We start from the raw sequence: 23,465 nt of genomic DNA, 5'->3' as shown, positions 1-23,465 counted from the left end.
TGCATTACTGTTGAGAGAACTGATCTAAAAAGGCAGAAACTACTTAAAATTGCCTATTATTATTATTATACAGGATTGATATAGCACCAACAGTTTGCTCAGCGCTTTACAATATCATATATTTTTACACTCATTAAACACCACATGCCTGGACCACTACTTAATTACCGCATGCATTTAATCATTTATTTCCTTCTGTGAATTGGCTTTGACTCCTTTTCATTCAGTATTTACAAAGCGTTTTGAGTGTTTTGCGGTAAATACTGCGAAAGGCTACAGTGAATTGACAGTTTCAGTATCGCATGCCATACTTAAGCAAAATGTGTCCGGACACCTTAATAACGCATGCGAGTTGCTTTTGTGAATGGAGCTCAATGATATGTGTGTGGCTACCATTCCTTGTCACCAGAACAGTTTTTCCAACTTGAAAATTTTCCTCATTTCCCGTGTCAGTGACAACCAAGTCTGTGTCACCAATGAGGCCAACTGAGGTGGCAGACTCAGAGGACAGTTATGGAGGCACAGTTGGGAAGAAGCACTGGGGTTATATTGTCCACTCTGGACTCTCAGTAAAATCACAAGTTGAGCATTACTGAGCTCCCTGGTTTCCCGTCACACCCATCACACAGGCAGGAGAAGCAGCTGGGCCTCTTCAGTGATGCATAGCCTAACTCGGGGTCACTGAGCAGAGCACTGCCAGTTAATGTGTCTGCCTCTGTGACTGTTGATGTGGACGTGCAGAGACTTTTACACAGTGACACTGAGCCTGCATTTTTAACAAGTATAGTCAAGTGATAGCATAAAGTACCCACTTTTAGGTTAGGTTCACACCTGTGAAGTTTGTGTTTGATCCGTTTCTGCAGGGCTTTTTACAGTGTCTTTTTGCACATGCGTTTGTGATCCATATTTGATGCGTTTTGTGTTTTTCTCCCCAACTTGTTGCTGGGCAGATTAAAAAAACGCATCAAAAATGCACTACATTGTTTTCTGCAGCGCCCCCTTTGAAGTCTACAGAACCAAAAATTCAACATTTTGCCTTTAAAAAAGTCTCTAAAGCTTTCCAAAAAGGGCACAGGGTGAAAACGCGGAGGTGTGAACCTGTCCCATAGGAAATCATGTTAAATGGACTGCTGTGCATTTCTGCAAAACGCAACAGAAAACACATAAGTTTGAACCTACTCTAAAGAAACAAGGCAGAAACAGGCTTTGTAAGTTGGTTAGTAGGACAACAATTCCCAACATGACTATTAACCATTTGCCCTCCACAGGATTTACCTCCCTTCCTGACCAGGCCATTTTTTGGGATACGGTGCTGCATTACTTTAACTGACAATTGCAGGGTCATGCAACGCTGCACCCAATGAAATGAAATTTATGTCCCTTTTTTCCCCACAAATAGAGCTTTCTTTTGGTGGTATTTGATTGCCTCTGCGTTTTTCATGTTTTGTGCTATAAACAAAAAAAGACCGACAATTTTGAAAAAAAAAAAACAATATTTTTGACTATATGCTATAAAACATATCCAGTAAAAAGCATTTAAAAATCAAATTTTGTCATATATTTAGGCCAAAATGTATTCTGCTACATGTCTGCTAAAAAAAACCAATACGTGTAAATTAATTGGTTTAAGTGAAAGTTATAAAAAATGGCGGTATATATACTGGAATTTTAATTTTTTTATACTAGAAATGATGGCGATCAGCAACTTATAGCAGGACTGCGGCAGGCATTCTGACACTGAGGGGAAACTGACTAACTGTCACTGACATCCCCAGTGACACTAATACAGTGATCAGTGCTAACAAAAAGCACTGACACTGTACTAATGGCACTGGGCAGGAAGGGGTTAACATCTGGGGCAAGAAAAGGGTTAACTGTGTGTTTTGTGCTGTTTTACTTAGTGTGCTGTATGTGTTTTACTAAGGACACATACTGCTTTATATTGCTATGCTATGCAGAGCAATACAAAGCAGGATGTCTGTACTGACGGAAGAGATTTATGTTGTTTACACACAGACCTCTCCCCTTTCACTGTTCCTCAGCGGGGAATCTCCGGCTGGGACCTGGTGATCAACAGCTGTAGCCGCCCCCTTCCCAGAAATGCAAAATCACGTATATATATGTGATTTTGTGCAGCCCTGCCACCCTGTAGCAGTACTTCTGCTATAAGGCAGTCGAGAAGCGGTTAACACAGTCCCTGTAGGCACTTCATATCGCCCCCTGTTGGTTATCATTGATTAGCAAGACAAAGGAGGATGGGAAATACAGTTTTGATAGCTGGAATCATATGACATTGCTGCTGAAAGAAAACTACAACTCCCAAAAAAGCTTTTTGGCTGAGGGGACAGGCAAAGCAATGAGGAAGAATGCCTGGAGAAAGTTCTAGGTCTTAATGGTCAGATCGGAGATGAGGCAGGACCCAGGAATCTGAGTATGGAGCCTGTTGAATTTTCCTGTCCTGCAGCACGGTCAACACATCTGCTGTGGAGTGGCCAGGACCGTCAGTTTGATATGTATCAGCGGCTTCAGGTAAGTGACAAGATCCGGAGAAAGAAGCTGTCAGTTTTCACTCGCAACCACCATTATCTCAGAGAGAGGATGACAGCCATCTTTAACAATCAACAAAGCTGTCAGTTTAAAGTGATTCTAAATGCACACTGTTTAATTTGCATGATCCCTTCTCTTTCTGTTTGTGGATGAGAGCACTGTAATTATTTTAATAAAGAAAATCTAAGTACCTTTTTTCTAATTGATATACAACTGTCACATGACTCAGCCATGTTCTTTCTCAGCCTGTCTGCAGGGAAACAGTGGCAGGAGGAGCTTCTAGTCCTCTGCTGCTGGTCACATATTCAAAATAAAAAATTAAAAAAACAGCTTTTGGTATACGGAGTAAAAATAAATACTATCAATAAATTGTTTCAAATTGTCATACAAATATATACTTGAAATCAATTCTTTATTCTTTTATGGCAAACACACGATGTGGGTGGATTCTGCCAGTCACAGGCTGTGGGCTGTGATTTATCACTCTGTATACACCCACATGTGTGACTCTATAGTCACATGGGCTGCCCAGATGTGATCAGGGAGGAAATGCTTAGCATAGAAACTCACTGAAAACTGAGCATGTGCAGATTTGTCTCCACAGATGCAAAATCCGTAGTTGAATTGGGGGCATGAACAGAAGGTGGAGGTAGAGAGCAGCAGGATCAACCAGAGTTGATTATGAACAGCATGGAATACAGCATTTATTGATAATTTTTTATGATGTGGGTTTAGTGACACTTTAACTTCCAGCCTCCATTACCTCAGAAAAAAGATGGCAGCCTCACTTAACAGTCAGCAACATCTCAGAGAAACTGTTAGCTTTTACCCACAATTACCATTACCTCAGGGAGTGGACGGTAGTCATCTTTAACAGTCAGCAATATTTCAGAGAAACTGTCAGTTTTCACCCACAGCCACCATTACCTCAAGGAGAGGACGGCAGCCATCTTTAACAACAAAGTTGTCAGTTTTACTTCCAGTCAGCATTATCTCAGAAAAAGGATGACGGCCATCTTTATCATTCAGGAACATCTCCGAGAAACTGTCAGCTTTTACATGCAATCATCATTACCTCAGGGCAAGGCAGGCAACCATCTTTAACAGACAGCGATATTTCAGAGAACCTACCATTTTTCACCCGTAGCCACCATTACCTCAAGGAGAGGATGGCAGCCATCTTTAACCGGTTCCCGCCCGGCCTATGGCACAAAGGTGGCCTATCACAGCCGATCACAAGTATAAACAAATAGTAACTTGCTGTTACCGCTTCTCCTCCTCACACACTGTGTGAGGAGAAGAAGGGGAACAGTGAGTTTTAGCTATCAGTATTGTGCATCACACTGCCGATTGCCTTCACACTGCCCTGATTGCCTGTCACAGCTTCCCATCAGTGTACCTATCACAGCTGCCCATCAGTGTACCTGTCACAGCTGCCCATCAACCTACCTGTCGCCAGCCCATCAATGTACCTGTTGCCAGCTGATCAGTGTACCTGTCGCCAGCTCATCAGCATTCCTGGTACCTGTCGCCAGCCCATCAACCTACCTGTCACAAGCCCATCAACCTACCTGTTGCCAGCCCATCAGTGTACTTGTCGCCAGCCCATCAGAGTACCTGTCGCCAGTCCATCAGTGTACCTGTCGCCAGCCCATCAGCATTCCTGGTACCTGTCGCCAGCCCATCACATACCTGCTAGCACAGAGCATCAGTGTACCTGTCGTGCAGCCTGTCAGCAGAGCCGATCAGCATACCTGTCAGCAGAGCCCATCAAAGTACCTGTCCAGCAGAGCCCATCAGTGTACCTGCCCATTAGAGCCCATCAGTGCACCTGTCCAGAAGAGCCCATCAGTGTACCTGTCCAGCAGCCCATCAGTGCACCTGTCAGCACATTCATAAGGGAAACCTATCAGTGTACCTGTCAGCGCATACACCTATGCAGCCTGTTAGTGTACCTGTCATCAGCACAGCCTAATCAGAGTACCCATAACAGAGCCACCATCACTGCAGCCCATCAGTAGTGTACCCATCACAGTTGCCTGACATACTGCCAAGATGTCAAAAAAATATTAGTCTAGTCAGGAGGCTTTCCAAATCCTCAGCATGACGAACGAGAGTAGTGGGGAGCTCTCACTGTCCGATTCCGGTTTGGATTACGAGCCAATAGAAAGCAGTGGATCGGTGACCAAATTGGAAGAGGAAGCAGTCCCTCCTAAAAGAGTAAGGCGCTCTGAAGACCAGGCCACCACGAGCAACACCAACGTACCAATGCCATTACACCCAAATGGTCAGTCAGCAAACGCCAATGGAGCTAGACCCCAGGATGACAGGCCCAGTACCAGAACTGAAATATCACGCCAGACCCCAAGAGTCAGGGCCCAAACATACCTCCCAGACGCTCTGGCAAACCATCTGTGGCTGCATTCCAGCTCAGGATCAGCTACAATCCACCCTTTCACTGCACAGCCAGTTGATTTTTTAAATTTATTTTTCCCTGATAATTTCCTTCAATCAGTTGTAGATCAGACTAACTTATTTGCCCAACAACATATCACAGACAACCCCAATTCATTCTATGCTGGTCCATTCGAGTGGAGACGGCTAACAGTAGCTTAAATTGTTTTGGGGCCTTACGATCAACATGGGGCTTACAAAACAAAATGAATTACATTCATATTGGTCCACCCACCCCGTCCATCACATTCCCATCTTTTCATCTGTAATGTCCAGGTCACGTTATGACATGATAATGCGCTTCCTGCATTTCAGTGATAATTCCCAGTTCCCTCCCTGAGATCAGCCAGGCTATGACAAAAATTCGCCCCCTAATTCATTTTTTTTTTTCTATAATGTTTTTTGAACTTTATGTCCCTGACCAAAATATCTGTGTGAACGAATCTCTTGTCCACTTTAATGGCCGGCTGGGATTCAAGTAATATATTCCCAGTAAAAGGGACAGGTATGGACTGTAGCTCAACAAGCTGTGTGAAAGTGCCACGGGATATGTGCATGCCTTTCGCATGTATGAAGGCAAAGACTCCCAGCTGCAGCCCCCTGGGTGCCCAACCTACATTGGCACAAGTGGAAAAATTGTCTGGGACCTGGCTTTTCCACTTTTCACATCTATCTTGACAATTATACAAGCCTGCCCCTTTTCTGATGGTATAGAATTTTGTATATGTATTTTTGGCTATGTTCTACTTTTTTTTTTAGTAAGTGTTACATTTTATTATAGTTTTTACAATGTTGCAAGATCACATATATACAATACCTGATAAATGGTTCCTTTTGAGTGGGTCCATAGTTGTTAAAAAACATAATTATATGGCACTTGTTAAGATTGCTTCAATAACAGTTTCTTACATTTGTTGGGAATTTCAGTAAGATGATTTATATATTTGAGTTCCCATATCTGCTTAGGCAATTTCAAGGAGTCCAATTCCCATTGTTGGATTGTCAGTTTAAATTACATGCAGAAAATGGAAATCAAACAACCAAATGAGGATGGGAGTACACAGTGTGAGTGAAAAAAAACCCTGTTTAAACTATGGCAGACTGATTTCTCCAGAGACTTACAGAAATCATATAGGCTCAAATCATTACCTATGGATCATTATTTGCCATTACAAATGTTATTATAATAGTCATTGGGATTGAAAATAACAGACTCTTGGCTGAAAATTAGAGCCTATAAACTAGTGTTTCTCAACTCCAGTCCTCATGGACCCCCAACAGGTCATGTTTTTAGGATTTCCCTCAGATGAAACAGCTGTGGTAATTACTAAGGCAGTGAAACTGATCAAATCACCTGTGCAAAATAATGGAAATCCTGAAAACATGACCTGTTGGGGGTCCATGAGGACTGGAGTTGAGAAACACTGCTATAAACCTATATGAATTAAAAGGATTTCTTGTCCAAGTAGGATCCACGTATTCCTGCAATATAACTTTTGGGTGGAACAATTGTTTTCATCAGAACTAGACAAATATGAGGAGCCAAGAAGTACTTAAAAACCCAGTTCCATTCAAAATGTTTTATTTTGCTTTCGATAGAGTGGGTATATTTTTTTGTCCCTGTTGGAGATATTTTTTTATTAGTTACAGTGATAATAAAAAATAGAAAATGAGGGTAAATCTTTCAAAAGAATATAGACAAGAATACAAATCTGACTGAAGCGCCAAGCTTTTTAGTAGACTTAAGAACAGCAAAAACATATAACAGTGTTCTTTTGGTTGTCTATGATCTCCTTAGCTGGTGATGACCACACTCCCCATTTCTTGTTAAAGCTTTACAGGCACAGGAAGTAAGAGAAAATATGTCCAAACAGAGTCATAATATACAATATATATATATATATATATATATATATATATATATATATATATATGTGTATTACTGTACAAAGGTTTTAGGCAGTTGTGAAGAAATGCTGCAAAGTAAAAATATATATTTTCATTGTTTATTATTACCAATTTAGCAAAATGCGAAGTGAGCGAACAGGATAAAAATCTAAATCAAATCAATACCTGGTGTGACTACCCTTTGGCTTCAGAGGTGTCCGTTTATGACACAGAGAATAGCTGCGATTCAGAGGATCGCAGCTATTCTCTGGTCATTCACAGTTTATGACACTCAGGAGATCAGTGGAGCACTGTTCAGCTCTTCACTGGAGATCTGTGTTCTCCCTCCAGATTCTCCAGCCCAGAGCTGGAGAATCGGAGGGACTGCAAACTAAGGTGTCCGTTTATGAACCAGCAGTAATAGATCGCTGCTCAGTTCTCCGGCATTCTCGGAGAACACAGTTCTCCTGTGAATGCCGTTTATGAAGCATATGTAGATCAGTTCTCCAAACGAAGGGAGAACGGTCTACAAACACTGGAAAACGGCTGATTTTACTATAATCTCGTGAGATTACAGTAAAAGATCAGTTTACTAAGCAGAGGTAAATTATCTCTGCTTAGTTTTCGGTCCCTCCGATTCTCCAGCTCTGGGCTGGAGAATCTGGAGGGAGAACACAGATCTCCAGAGAAGGACTGAACATATTCTCCTGGGTGTCATAAACTGTGAATGACCAGAGAATAGCTGTGATCCTCTGAATCTCAGCTATTCTGTGTGTCATAAACGGACACCTAAGCAGTGATAATTTACCTCTGCTTAGTAAACTGATCTTTTACTGTAATCTCGAGAGATTATAGTAAAATCAGCCGTTTTCCACCATTTGTAGACTTTTCTCCAGCGTTTAGAGACCGTTCTCCCTTCGTTCGGAGAACTGCTTCATAAAAGGCATTCACAGGAGAACTGTGTTCTCTGAGAATGCCGGAGAACTGAGCAGCGATCATTTATCGCTGGTTCATAAACGGACACCAGAACCAATTCTTACACTTGCACACTTTGTACACTTGCACAAAGGGGTTGATTTACTAAAGGCAAATAAAGCTTCACTTCGCAAAGAATATCCAATCACGTGCAAGGAAAAATAAAAGAAAAAACAGCATTTTTGCTTGAAAATTATTGAATGATGGAAGTTTGCAGAGCTTCTGCTCATTTACTAAGCTCTGGAGAAACTAGTCTTGCAGAGTGCACAGTCTGCTTTCCTTTAGTGAATAAACACCATAGTCAAGGATTTTCTAGGATTAGAGTCAGGTGTATGACTAACCAAGCAGGAGTTAATGATCATCAACTTCATATGTAGGTTGAAACACAGCCATTAACTGAAACAGAAACAGCTGTGTGGGAGGCTTAAAACTGAGTGAGGAACAGCCAAACACTATGGCAAAACTGAGCACAGCAAGAAGACACAAGGTAGTTATGCTGCAACAGCAAGTTATCTCCCAGGAAAAGATTTCAAAGCAGACTGGGGTTTTAAGATGTGCTGTTCAAGCTCTTTTGAAGAAGCACAAGAAATGTGCACTGTTGAGGACTGTAGATGAGTGGTTGGCCAGGGAAACTTACTGCAGCAGATGAAAGACGCATCATTCTTTCTTCAATTAAACATCAGAAGATGTCCAGCAGTGCCATCAGCACAGAACTGGCAGAAACCAGTGAAACACAGGTACACCCTTCTACTGTCTGGAGAAATCTGGCCAGAAGTAATCTTTATGAAAGAATTGCAACCAAAAAACCATACCTCCAATGTGGAAATAAGGCTAAGTGACTCAACTATGCATGAAAACATAGAACTGGGGTGCAGAAAAATGGCAATGGGTGCTCTGGACTGATGAGTCAAAATGTGAAATATTTGGCTGCAGCAGGAGGCAGTTTGTTTGTGAAGACTGGATAGCGGTACAATAATGAGTATCTGCAGGCAACAGTGGAGGTTCCTTAAAAGTTTGGGGCTGCATTTCTGCAAAAGGAGTTAGAGATTTGGATCAGGATCAAGTGTCCTCAGTGCTGAGAAATACAGGCAAAATCTTATCCATCACGCTATACCATCAGGGAGGGGTGTGACTGGCCCCAAATTTATTCTGCAGCAGTACAACAACCCCAAACATACAGCCAATATCATTAAGAACTATCTTCAGCATAAAGATGAACAAGGAGTCCTGGAAGTGATGGTTTGTCTCTCACAGAGCCCTGATCCCAACATCGTTGAGTCTGTGGGGGATTACATGTAGAGACAGAAGGGTTTGAGGCATCCTATATCCACAGAAGATCTTAGGTTAGTTCTCCAAGGTGTTTGGAACAACTTACCTGCCAAGTTCCTTCAAAAACTGTGTGCAAGTGTACCTAGATGAATTTATATTGTTTTGATAGCAAATGATGGTCACACCAAATATTGATTTGATTTGGATCTCTCTTCTGTTCATTTACTTTCCATTTTGTTAATTGATAAAAATAAACTATTAACATTTCTATTTCTTAATATACAGCTTTTTTCATACCTGCCTAAAACTTTTTTCACAGTATTGTATATAATATTTATATTGTGTGTATATACACTAACCAGCCTCTTTATTAGGTACACCTGTTCAATTGCTTGGTAACACAAATTGCTAATCAGCCAATCACATGGCAGCAACTCAATGCATTTAGACATCTAGACGTGAAGACAACTTGCTGAATTTCAAACCAAGCATCAGAATGGGGAAGACATGGGATTTAAGTGTCTTTGAACATGACATGGTTGTTGGTGTCAGATGGGCTGGTCTGAGTATTTCAAAAACTGCTGATCTTCTGGGATTTTCATGCACAACCATCTCTAGGGTTTACAGAGAAAGGTCCAAAAAAGAGAAAATATCCAGTGAGCGGCAGTTGTGTGGACAAAAATGCCTTGTTGATGTCAGATGAAAATGGGCAGACTGGTCCAAGATGATAAAAAGATAGCAGTAACTTAAGTAACCACTTGTTACAACCAAGGTATGCAGAATACAATCTCTGAATGCATAACATGTTGAACCTTGAAACAGATGGCTACAGCAGCAGAAGACCACACCAGGTGCCACTCTTGTCAGCTAAGAGCAGAAAACGGAGGCTACAGTTCCCACAGGCTCACCAAAAGTGGACAATAAAAGATTGGAAAAACACCTTCTCTGATGAGTCTCGATTTCAGCTGCAACATTGTAAGATTAGAATTTCTCATAAACAACATGAAAGCATGGATCCATCCTGCCTTGTATCAACGGTTCAGACTGGTGGTGTAATGATGTGGGGGATTTTTTCTTGGCACACTTTAGCCCCCTAGTACCACCTGAGATTTGTTTAAATGCCATGGCCTACCTGAGTATTGTTCCTGACCATGTCCATCCCTTTATGACTACAGTGTACCCATCTCCTGGTGTCTATTTCCAGCAGGGTAAGGCAGCATGACTATGAGTTCACTGTACTCCAATGGCCTCCACAGTCACCAGATTTCAATCCAATAGAGCACCTTTGGGATGCGGTGGAATGGGAGATTTGCATCATGGATGTCCAGCCAACAAATCTGCAGCAGCTGCGTGTGAATACGGACCAAAATCTCTGAGGAAAGTTTCCAACACCTTGATGAATCTATGCCATGAAGAATTAAGGCAGTTCTGAAAGCAAAAAGGGGTCCGACCTGGTACTAGCAAGGTGTACCTAATAAAGTGGCTGGTGAGTGTGTGTGTGTGTGTGTGTGTGTATATATAGTGTGTATATATATATATATATATATATAGATATATATATATATAGATATATATATATATACAGTATATGTAACAAAAAATATTTTTTAAACTAGAGTTAGGCTTTTAACAAAAAAATCAGTGTTCTTCCTGAGCTTGTTTTATTGCTGCCAATGAAAGCCTTATGTATATTTAATTTGGCATACAAGTTGAAATCTTTTGACAATTTTTTATTGCTGAGTGTGCATTGAAGCTTATTATTACACACTTAGCTGCATGGACAGAATAAAAGGTGTATATATATATATATATATATATATATATATATATATATATATATATATAGATATATTTAGTATATGCCAGTAATTAATTTAAGTCAGCTTGCTTTTTTCAGAAGCTCTAATCTTTTATTCTGTTCACACGAATGTACAAAATCACTGAACTGTTTCAATCCTTTTCCTTACAGCAATTTGGTATTGGAAGGAGTATAGACTAAAACTGTACTGGATCTAATCAATGTGAAAATAATTTGGGTTAAAGAGTTCTCAGTAACAGTATTATTTCTCAGTAAGATTTCAGTTGAAACATTTGTACAGAGAAAATGTTAGCATTAAACCACAATATTCAGTACACACTCGATGACAAATAATCATAGGGCATGTAAAGTAGTTACATGTAACATTTAAAATGAAGAACAAGTAAGTTCTTAGTTAACCAAAGTAAACCAGACATTTGACTTTGGTATGGTTATAAAAAGGGTAACATTGTCTTCTTCCTTCAGTTTATGCTGGAGAGCTGTAACAATTTTGTTATGGCATCTTCTGGCATAACAGGAACTCTTAAACATTCTTTATGCATAGTTCCAATTTCTGCTAAATTCTACCTCTGTTAAAGAGGATAACTGTTTTCAGAGTTTTGAAGAAAACAAAAGCAATCTTAATGTCTTTGTTCTGGTTGTAATTGGCTGTGCTTAAGTTTCCCATTTACACAACAACTTGCTGTATGATGTCATCGGGATGCAGGCCATTGAGTGCAAGTTGTCGTTGTTGATATAAAGAGCTTGTCATTTCTCCTTGTACCATAGAGTCACAGTGTGGGTTGGGACTGGCTGAACTGGAATCACTCTGCAGAGACCCGGATCCTTCAAACTGATTCATTTTCTTTTTGAAAAGCTTTCTCTCCTTTGCTCTTCGATTCTGGAACCAAATTTTAACCTATAAGGCAAAATAATGAGAAACATATTAAAACAACAGTGCTTAAAGTGTATGTTACTCAAACATTTAATATTCCTGATATGTGTCTGTTGTACAATGTACGTGTGTTAATAAGTATCCTGTTCTTTTTGTTTTTCCTCATTTGTGTGAAACAGCTGGTGATCCTGCCAGTCCCCAGCTTTCTTATTTCAAACTGATCACACAAGGCGTGGTAGTACATACAGGTTTTCTAGTCCTTTAGTGGCTAGACTTGCACTAGATCTGTGTCCTGCTGTTTCTCTGCCTCCTGCTGACACGCCCCCTTCAGTCTCCACCTCTACCTCTCAAAGCCCCTTATGCAGCTGAGAACAAAGGTTATGTGATTACATATAAAACATTTTTTTTTAAACGGTACTTATCATTTGTTTTGTTAAATACACAAAGGTTTTGCCTTCCATTTCTATTTTAACCACTTGTAGAATGTCCACCTTCAATGTACTGTGGACAAGCAGCCCACACAGGCTAAGCAACATACCTGTAGATTTCTGCCTGCTTACAGATTTAGGGCATGGCATTGTACTCCTTCCCCCTTTCTTGGCTAGCACCATTTTACACAGCGGGAGCCTGTCAGCAAGTCCAGGCCAATGATTCATGAGACCTGCTGATCCGGGACCTGCTGATAGTCTGTGTACAATAACAGCCCAGAGCTTTGTGTTGACAATCAACACAGAGCTCTGTACAAAAGGAACAATCTCTCTGTTTCACATCAGGGATGAGAAACTGAGAGATATCTTAGTAAAAGCAGCACACTTTACACATAGCTAGGCACACATTTAACCCCTAGATGGCCCTAGATGTTAACCCCTTCCCAGCCAGTGTCATTTGTACAGTGACAATCATTATCACTGATCACTGTCTTAATGTCACTGTTGGTGTCAGTAGCAGTTAGTTTTCCCCAGCATCAGTTAGTGTCAAATTGCCCACCACACTATCACAGTCTCGTTATAAGTCGCTGATCACTACCATTAGTAGTATAAAAAAAAAAATACAAAATCCAGTATATATACCATATTCAAACAAACCAATCAATATACACTTATTGGGAATTTTTTTTATCAATGACATGTAGCAGAAAACATTTTGGTCACAATTTATGAAGAAATTTGATTTTTGTAATTTTTTAATTGGATATGTTTTATAGCAGAAAGTAAAAAATATTGGGTTTCTTTTAAAAAAAATTTCTTATTTTTGTTTATATCACATTTTGTTTCAGCATAGTGCTAAAAAGCAAAAAATGGCCTGATCATGAAGGCGGTTAAACCTTCTGGAGATCAAGTGGTTAAACTGAATGGGTTGTTTTACAAGGTAAGGGTTCAACTAAACTTTAATATTTATGCATTATTTGGCTTATCAAAGGTTCAAAGCACAACCTTCCAACACTACTTTGTGGAAGTGGGTCTGCTTCTCATAAAGGGATCTACTTATTCACTTTGCGAATATTTCAGCTTTCGTGCCAAAGTCAAGAATTATTCTCATATTGTTTGTAAAATATGCAAAATATCAAATCGCTGTTTGTTGTCTTTCATAGGGCAAATGTATAATTTACTAACATTCAATCTTAAGAGAAAAAAGCCTTAATATCATTTGACCAAGAGAAAATAGCTTAAAGTGGAGTTCCAGTCACACTGTGAAAAAATAAAAGTTAGCAGCTACAAAAACTGTTGTTGCTGACTTTTAAAAAACAGCAACTCATCTGTCCCACGATCCTGCGTTGTCCTCCCTGCAGCCCATTTCACCAGCCGTCTGGTGTTCCAGGTGCCTGCATCTTCAGTGTGGGCACCCAGCTGTGACAGCTTGCAGCTTCACAGCCATGTGCCCACTGTGCATGTGTGAGTAGAGCTGCGCTTCCTGAATGGTCCCATAGACCTGTCATGTGTCCCAGAAGACTACGGGGAGGGAGGGTAGGAGGACAACTTCCGCTTCTGATCGCCTAGGTGAACGCAACTGAAGTGGGAGCGGGTACCTGTCAATTTTGGGTACTCGCTCCCCAAAGATGCCAATCCTTATTGGGGAACCAGTCTTTAAAGTGGAACTTCCCCTTTTGGGTGGAGCTCCTCTTTAGCACTATAGGCTGAAAACATTTGCCTAGATGAGGAAACATTATGAAGGAGCCCTTTGCCTGTTAGTATCTAGTGCTTGTTTGCACAAATCATTATCCTTTAAATTTTTATGAAAAAAAATGGAGGGGAGCTGACTGATATTTTAAAGGAATAAGAACTTACCTGTCTCTCAGAAAGGCTTAAACTAGCAGCAAGTTCACTTTTTCTTCTTATAGTAATATATCTACTATAATGAAATTCTTTTTCAAGCTCCAGTCTCTGATGGTCAGTGTAAACAACCCGATATTTTTCCTTTGTCCTTGTCTTACCTAGAAAATCAAAACTGCACTTGTAAATTGATTCCAGCACTGCTGAAATTGTATTCATTTTGCATGAGAATACTAAAATTCCTTTATATTAATCTTTTAATCTTTTAGTTATTGTGATTAATAAATTCCTATTGATATTATCAATATGTAGTACAACCCAACAAGCAATAAGTTCCATTGGTGAATAACAAGGCATGTTGAGACCTGTAGTTCCTGTACAACTGGAGAGTATCAGGCTGACCAGGTTTATTTATGATGAGAATTTTTTCTGCTTGCAATGTATTATCAGTTGATATTTCTAAAGGTAACCAAACCTGTAAGACAACCTGCTCCTGTTTGCAGACAACATATTTGTACTCATGTTTTCATAATGTATTGGTTACTACCATAAACTGTAAGGAAGCAGTAACACTTGGTACTTAGGGGTCATTAAGAGTCTTGCCTCCAGGTATCTCTGTGTTCTGCTGAGACAGGATGTGACCAACTCAAAGGGGGAAAAATAGCAAAGAAACAAAGCAAAACACAACTGTGAAGATAACAAACAAATACAACACTACCTAAGTGTGCTGATGCCTTTGATCCTTCCTTATTCTCTTTGATGTAAGTTTGGAATCATACAGAGGAACAAAGATGCCCAAATTGGTTCTCTAAGTTCTATTGAGGTGCTAATTTCAAACTGATAGCAGACAAAAGAGCTACAAGGTGATCTTATCAATGAATGTCTTTGACAAGCAAAAGACAGAAAGTGTTGCTCACACTCCCTTTCATGTTAGGGAAAGTACTGTAGGATTGTCATTCAAGAAATTGGGCTAAAAATATTTTTCATACCAAAGATTGTCTGAATTGTTCAGAAAAAAAAATGTTTATTCATTGTTTGACTTACTGGGGTTGATTTACTAAAAGCAAATACGTTGTTTTTTTGCAAGGGAATTTTCACTTTGCAAGTCCATTTTTAATTAGCTAAGAGAATGTGGTGAAAATTCACTTTGTAAACAATACTTAATCATGTGCAAGGAAAAATAAAAACTACTTTTGCTTGGGAAAAATTTGACTACGGCCTCATCACATTCACTTAGCTAAGGAACATTTTTCTTGCAAAGTAAAAATTCTCTTTAAAAAGTGAACAGCCTATTTGCCTTTAGCAATTCAACCCTTAGTAGACATTGTAATAAAATTATTACTATTATACAGGATTTATAGAGTTTTAATAGTGTGTGCACTTCTTTACAAAATAAAGGGAATCAGTACTGTTACAATAAAATCCAAGACAAGAGGATTACTAGATAATATGTTACTATCTTTTATATCTTTGTACTTTAAAAAATGTTTTGACACATGTAAACATTCTTTTGAGGCATTGTTTTATGAAAAGCAGTTGTATAAAGTAAAGCCGAATCTAATGTTGCCAACAAACATGAGACTTCAGCTGTTTACACAGCCTAACCACCAAACAATCTTTCTATAAAAGATATTTCTACAAACGTGCAGGGTTGCATTCGGTGAACATACGTGTCTGTGCCTATGGAAGAAGAAGGGCATTGATCATGAAAATATAACCCAGCTGATCAGTGTCCCCATGGCAGGCTTGGCCAAGGAGTGTTGGCCAGGGTCATAGAGTAGCATATGTCTGAATGCAGCTCAAGGGTCCCTTTACAAACGATATATAATCAAAGTTGTCTCATGTCTATGGAGAGCCCAAGTCCTTTGCCTCAGACTTGCTGCCATTTCTGAGATAAGAAGACATTCCATAATTGATGTTGTTTCTGATTGAAGTAAGGAGTGCTGGCAGTATCGGACAGCATCATACATCATTCATGTAAAACTACCTTTCATATGCCTGACTGTGTGCACTTTTCTTAAGCAAGATTTTATTAGTTTTTATGAATGTGTTGAAAAAAAAAACTGTGTTACTACCTGGAGGTCCTGCAAGCATAGACATTTCCTGTTGTGGGATGACAATAAAAAGCCACTGCCTCCCAATCAGTTGCAGTTTTATCAGCCTGTCCTGCTTATTAAGTTGGATATTGGGCTGCTTGTCAGGTCTGCAGGAGGCATGCACAGTCCTGATAGGTAGCCCGATGGTCAACTTAAGGAGTATGTATGGCATGTTGACAATGCTGCTGCTAACTGAGAGACAATGACTTCACGTGTCCAGCCTGGAGCAGAAAGTGCTGTTAGGTAAGAAACTTTGCAACAAATTGGGTTTACCCTTACCCTAATAGCTTTTGGCCAGTAAACATCTGCTATTACAATCTACATTAGTTGCCTATTCTGGTTGAAAACAATTAGATAAGGCAATTTTCATCTCCAAATGTTAAGCTTGAGGTCATACATGGCCCAATAAATTACCATTTCAAAAATTAATCTGGCATTTTCTGCACATATTTGCTGTTCTTTCAAAAGGTCACCTGCCATATACAGGAAATATGTTTGGAGACTCCCAGTATGCAAGCATGAAGATGTAATTGAGGCAAGAGTGATCAGAATGGTGTTGAAATAATTTTATCCTGGTACTAAGGCTTGTAATACTGAATGCATTTTCCTGATTCTACAGATTTAGGCAAGTCAGTCAGGCATGCAATCATGATCCAACTGCAGCCAAGAAAAAAGAACTTTCCAAAGGGGCATAAACCTGCAACCCCAGCCTGATTAACCTCATGGTGTTGCACTATAGTGAAGAGAAGGGGATAAAGCGGGAACTTTCACTGTCATAGTGGGAGGAACCATGGCAACTGGTGCAGGCTTCCAGCTTGTTTTTTTGAGTATTTCTTCAGGGTGGCAGTAGTGATGGAGTCCCCATAGATATAAGATCATTACCTGATCTAGCCACAAATAACCAGATCAGGCAAATCACATGTCTATGGTTAGCTTAACTTGTAACTTAACTAAAGGAATCTGTAGCAAGAGAAATGTTGCTGATGCTAGTTTGTTTGTGACAAGAAAATATTGATGGAACAGCCAGGCAATAACATTTCCAGGAGTTCAGCAATAGCTGTCCCAATATTACTGCAGCTTTATTTATTTAGGTTTACACATGTATTTTGTAATGGAGGACAAGCATTTAGACATTACATGAGTAATTAGTATGAAATGAATCATACAAATATACATTACATGAATAATAGATAATAAACGAGCGCTGGATAAAATAGATATAGCCGCTAGCATAAAAAGGTAAAACCTCTAAAAACCTTTCCTTAGAATCATAAAATGTGTACATGCAGTGCTAATAATGGATAGATATTATGTCATAAAACATAGATAATATAAAAACCATATCAATATTATATTATATAAATTTGCACTCTGTGCTGCTGAAATGAATAATGGTATACAGATATAATGGTATACAGATAGAAGGTAGCATAAATAATCAATCATATAAATTTGCACTCTAGGGCACTAAAAGCAATCGCATGTGAGAACGTCCAGACTTAATGTCATAAGGTGCATATAGTGGTGTATAAAAATTTCAAATAGCAGCAAAATTGGTCAAAATCCGTGACCATGGTGTCTAATAGGATGAGTGTAGATTGCACTAACCAGAAAGCGCAAACTAATGCGCATTTGAGTAAATCAAGACCAACTCCTGGTCATCTGCATCTGGAAACTGGAACAATGGGGGTCATCTGGCAAGCGTCAGCTAGGCAGGTAGCACACCATAGGAATATCCAGGCTCCAGAGATCCACTCTCCAAACAGCAGAGGGAACCACACATGCAGGTAATGCAGGGTTCCCAGGATTCACCTTGGAGGGGGGGGGGGGGAGCTCGTGGTAGACAAGCCAAAAAGAGAAAATCTCCAATAGCGTAGTACTTTATTTGAATTATAAGGGTGATAACAAGGAAAAACACTCACTTTCTTAACTGGTATAAAACAGTAACCAAAATGGCCGCCGACTGTCCATGTGGGCTGTGCGGAGTGATGTCACAGGGTAGGGCACTTCCCCTACGTGTTTCGTGCCCATGCACGTTATCAAAGGGAGTGTGCCTCATTGAATATGCTTGCTTATATACCGTATGCGCGGTATCGCTAATTGACGTCGTAATGGTCCGTTCAAACATGCACGATGCATGCGAACGACGGCCATTTTACTGGAGTTCACTTAGCAGCAGCACACATGGAAGACGTCCGAGGAGGAAATAACTTACATTACATGTTTGTGCCAAAATATGAAAGTCTCACAGCTATTACCTTTGTGTGGTCCCTTTCACATGGGCAGATTCTGCCAGCAGATCCGCCTGCTGAACATGGGATCTGTCCACTGATCCTGGCTGAGCAGGCAGATGTCAGGTCTGCATAAGCGGAGCGGACACGGACATAGCTGCTTTCCTCTATGGGCAGTCAGATGTAACTGGACTGCCTGTCCATTTACATCTGACTGTCATCTGATCCGATCTGCTAGATGGATGGGGAACAAATCCTCCATCCGTCTGTTCATAGTGGATCAGATTGGATGCAGGCATTTACATGTTCATTTACATCATCAGCTCCATAGAGGGCAATGGATCGTCTTATTGGGTCCGCCTGAAAAATGGACAGGCAGAACCGATCGGCCCGCCTGTGTGAAAGGGGCCTATCACTTCTTCCTTTTTAGATGTTGTGCTCTCATAAACAAGACGCTCCTAAACCTCTTGTATTGAATTGTATTGTAACCGTATGTCTCCCTTTATTTTGTAAATTGTTATGTAAAATGTTGGCACTAAACAAATCCTATATAATAATAATGATGTCTTCAAAAAATGGCCTTTCAGTCTGCCTTCTTACTATATCGCAGTAAATAATATATCTGTCTAATTATATTCTTGAACAAATTTGTGGTGTCCTTTATTTATAGATGTTCTTCCTATTACTCTTTGCGGACATGACTTCTGCCCTGTGGGAAATATCCTTTTAGAGAGGTCAATTGCTTAGTGTTTGTTTATTGCACCTTCCCAATGATGTTGGTAGTTAGATTCCTTTTGTATATTTCCAAAAACCTGTTGTGCTTTTGTGATACTCTTTGTATAGTAGTGTCCATTGTAGAGTAAGAACCAATGTGTTTTGGGTCACTTGTTCCCATGCTCATCCCCCAACTTTATGACTTTGCCAGATGTTTGTCTGTACATTTGGAAATTAAGGTGTGTAAATACAATACTTAAAGCTATTTTGTTTAAAATATATATTATAAGTTGCAAACATGCTTCAAATTTGCTGAACATTTCTAAATATACTCCTGATTTACTAGGAGGAAAGCCATACATCATTAAAGTCATGATGATCATAAAAGTCTTCCAACTGCAATAAAAGCCTGGATCTCTTTTATATGTTGTGAAAATCAGCACCCTTTCCGGCTGTATAACCCCAGGAGAAAAGGGACTATGGGAATACAAAGCTGCATATCAAAGCGAAAGCAGTAGAGGTGTGAATAAAGGCCTTGCTACCTTAACATGACCGAAAGGGCCAAATGACGCCTGCATTTATTTGTCATACTGCTCTGTAAAAGTTATTCGAACATTATGTGGTATTTACTTTCATCTTATCATAGGAAGACAAAAGCAATCATGAAACATGCAAAAAAACAAATAAACCTGGTTATTTTTTTTTAATGATTATTAACCTGGCCCATTGAAATGAATAATTACTTATTAATAATATGCAAAATGCCATTTATCAAGAATTTAATATAATAATAAACACAAATATACCATGGAAATTTTCAGTCTTTAAAGTTGCTTCCCCACTGTATAAATGTAAACACTTAAGGTGTCCCAAGTACAGAAAGTGTAAATATTTTTTAATTAAAATATTTGATTTGATTTGTTGTCATTTTATTATCGTATTACATAAAATACTATATTTTAATGAAAATATAGTATACTTTTTTGTATGTGACACCTTAAAAATCCCACTATAATTGGAGCTATGGTGTAATACTGGGATGTGGTGTCAGAAAGGGTCTCACTGTTGCGGATGAAATGAATGTAGAAACATATAGATCTATATCTATATTATATGTCTCTATCTCTAGTACAGAGCCTAAACAGACAGATCTTTACAAATACATCTTCTCACCTGGTGCCACTGTTGTTTTAGATACATAGGCTGTAATAGAGAAGTTGAGGAACTTTATACTTTTTAGTTTTAATTTTATTTTTATTCTCAATCCTTTTTTATTTTTCCCTGTATGAATTTTACATTGCAGTTTAAGCATTATTTTGCATGATAATTAATTGCACTATATGAGCACATTCATGCATGTGAATTTTGGTGATGAATTAGGCAAATATTGTATACATTTTTGTATTTAGAGAATGCACACTGTTTGCACTTAGCACCTTCTCGAGTTGGAAGTTGCACTTATTGGATGAATTGATCATATATTTATTGATTTATTGATGTATTTGTTTTATATTTATGCCCTTTATAACTTAGAGACAGCACACTTGCTTCCAGTCTGTAATAGAGAAAGGACATGGCTGTTGAGCATATTTTATCATTCTCACTATTCAATTCACATATATTGTAGATGATGCAATGTCCTGTCACGACCTATGTGCCTTACAACCCTCACTTACTGTAGTCTGTACAGATCAGCTGTAATGGGCATCTGCAAAAGAAACATCTTTTAAGCAATGGGCCTGTAGAGCAATGTAGTAATTTAACTGCAGGGCACCTACTTGCAGCTGAGGACATAATTTTTAGCATCACAGGTGGACTAAATTCAGTCAGAAAAATTATATTGCAGCATTTAATGGAAAAATTTTATTTATTTTGTCTAAAATTTGCTCATTATTTATCCAATTATTAGTTCTGATTGCGTTTTGTTCCATGTACTTGATGAGATTCTACAAACACAGGTGCATTGCACTAGACAATATGTAATTTATATGTTTGTACTAGAGTGGCATTCACATACTACTGAACTGGAGTAAAGTCAAAGTGTTTGTAGTTTACACTCTGACAATTGATTAAGTAGGGCTAGCATACTTTTCATAAGGAAGGCAAGCATACATATTCCTATAAACCCTTCCAGAACCAATAAAGCTCCTTAGATCAGCTGGTGCTTGTCTACAGCTAGTCAGGATGATTCAATTCTCTATTGTACAGCACTGAGCAAACCCTTTGGCGCTATATAAACTCGATGTAATAATAATAATAATAATAATAATATTACTTATCAACCTATTGCCAGAGTACACTTCACTACTTCTTTTCTACTTCTTCTACCAAAAAAGCTGAGTCCAATGCAGGAGCGGACTGACAACTCATGGGGCCCCCGGGCAATAGGGGATCATGGGGCCCCAGTGTCCTTGCCCAAACTCAAAAAAGCCTATGAAAAAGTTACCAGGGGCATCTCATGGGGCCCCCTACTGACCCCGGGCCCTCGGGCAGTGCACGAGTTTCCAAATGGTCAGTCCGCCCCTGGTCCAATGAGAATATCAGTTTCAGACTCCCTATCCAGAAAATAATAATAATAATAATAATGATAAAAAAAGAAAAGATCAAATTGTACCTATGATTGCTGTTTTTCATTTTTTCTTTCTCCTGCAATATTTGTAGGAAGAATTGATGAATAGTTCAGATGGTTGGAATGCACAAACTAGGGATAAGGGATAATTTTCATGATTTTAAAGCATATGGTTTTATGTTATAAAAAGATTATTTTTCTGATCTCTGTTGCCAAACATTACTGTTCATATACCTTATAAACGATTGCAGCTAATGTATTTGTTAATTTTCCTGTGAATAAGACAGTTTGCTTTAGATAATTGTTACCGACCTCATATTAGTTTGACAGCTTTTATAGATCTATTAAATCTGTTACACCCTACAATAAACAAGGCACTTTACTACAGTACCTTACTGCTGTTAGTTTTTGTACAATAATTGTACTGCACATGTGAACAACATGCTGCTACTGTTTGATTCACAGTGCAATACAGTACAGTTTTTCTGCATACTGCTATGTTCAACTGTTAGTTACCTGCATGCTGGCTTATACATTACTGATCCTTCTTAATCGTAGTGCAATAAATGGGGAGTTGTTAATACAATACGATAGATTTGCCTCGATTTGTGGACAGTTTGAACCACCTGCAAGTTAAAATGTCAGATTTTGAAAGGTGTGTGTAAATTTATTTATGCCTTTATTAATGCTCTAAGAAACTTGAGTCTGGAATATGCTGCTCTAAAAATGTTCACATTCAGACATTAACTACCATATAAATCATATAAACTGTATGATAGAAAGCCAGATTCAAACTGTGTAGACAGAGAAAGAACTTATTTCAATGAGTATTGATATAATCTATTAAGTGTAGTTTCTTTCACATACCTGTAGATGTAGATTGTGCTGTTTTCCTCATCCATTCATAAGAGTTTTGACTTTGACCGCTGGGTGAGTGTGCAGCAGTATGATTCCCTTCTGCTGTTTGCATAATCCCAAGTCCGGAAGGATGCGGAGAATTATAGCCAGGAGAATTGTAAGGAAATTGGCTGGGTGATAAGTCAGAGGTCTGTATGTTATTTGCGCTGGATGGTGAAGCAGAGTAAGTACTCCAGTCCTCCCGAGGTGATCCATACTGTGATCCCCAGACTCCACAGGACTGCACTTGATTATCCATAGTTGGTACATGATGATAAGCCACATAGTTAAAGTATGGCTGACTGGACACATAATTCTGCCCCGCATGGTTGTTATTTGTTGGCCTTACAGAAAGTGGATACATGTTAACGGATTTACACCCAGGATATGCGACGTTCATAGTTGTACCACTTCCTCCGTGGTCATCATTAGCTGTATAGTCCTCTTAAAATGACCCTTGCTTCTTTCACTCCTCCAGCCTATCTATAAATGACCCCTGCTAACTGTGGAGTCTCATTGCTACTCATGACTAACAATGGTGTGACCAGGTGCTGGCAGTAACAGTTTACTAAGGCCCTGTCTGATGTCAGAGATAACTGCCTGCCCCCCCAATGCATTTGCATTCAAATGAAAGGCTGGACATCCCAGTATCATCACCTTGTTGCTACTTCCAGTCCTTCCTTTTTAACTTTAAGTTTTCAACATTCTTCAGACAACTGCTGCTGTCATAATTGATATTTTCATGTAAACACCCAATAAAACACAATGTATGTCAGTAGTTCAACAAGTGTAAGTGCAGGAGTAATAAAAAATCACACTTTGCCTTTTAACAAAAAATACATTTGAAGTATATTTATATATGG

General features: G+C 39.2%; 1 protein-coding gene across 1 annotated transcript; it reads right to left on the bottom strand.

Annotated features, from left to right (window-relative positions):
• Window positions 1-11,618: 11,618 nt before the first annotated feature.
• LOC149456269 (homeobox protein CHOX-CAD-like) lies at window positions 11,619-23,002 on the bottom strand. Its single transcript, XM_089685171.1, has 3 exons — window positions 22,573-23,002; window positions 14,111-14,256; window positions 11,619-11,849 (listed from the first exon to the last, which is right to left on the bottom strand). The coding sequence occupies exons 1-3, from the start codon at window positions 23,000-23,002 to the stop codon at window positions 11,619-11,621; spliced, it is 807 nt and encodes a 268-aa protein (XP_089541297.1).
• Between the last annotated feature and the right edge of the window lie 463 nt (window positions 23,003-23,465).

The sequence above is a fragment of the Staurois parvus genome, unplaced genomic scaffold, assembly GCF_062004578.1.
Source record: "Staurois parvus isolate SC_StPar_1 unplaced genomic scaffold, SC_StPar_1.0 ptg000365l, whole genome shotgun sequence".
In the NCBI taxonomy this organism is placed as follows: Eukaryota; Metazoa; Chordata; class Amphibia; order Anura; family Ranidae; genus Staurois; species Staurois parvus.
The sequence above is the reverse complement of the archived record's forward strand: the minus strand, read 5'-3'. Positions and strand labels throughout refer to the sequence as shown.

Coding starts and splice junctions, on each gene's coding strand:
- LOC149456269 (XM_089685171.1), bottom strand. CDS start 23,002: ATGAACGTCGCATATCCTGGGTGTAAATCCGTTAACATGTATCCACTT. Junction 14,257..22,572: donor AGCACAATCTACATCTACAG/GTATGTGAAAGA, acceptor TTGATTTTCTAG/GTAAGACAAGGACAAAGGAA. Junction 11,850..14,110: donor TAAGCCTTTCTGAGAGACAG/GTAAGTTCTTAT, acceptor TTTGCCTTATAG/GTTAAAATTTGGTTCCAGAA.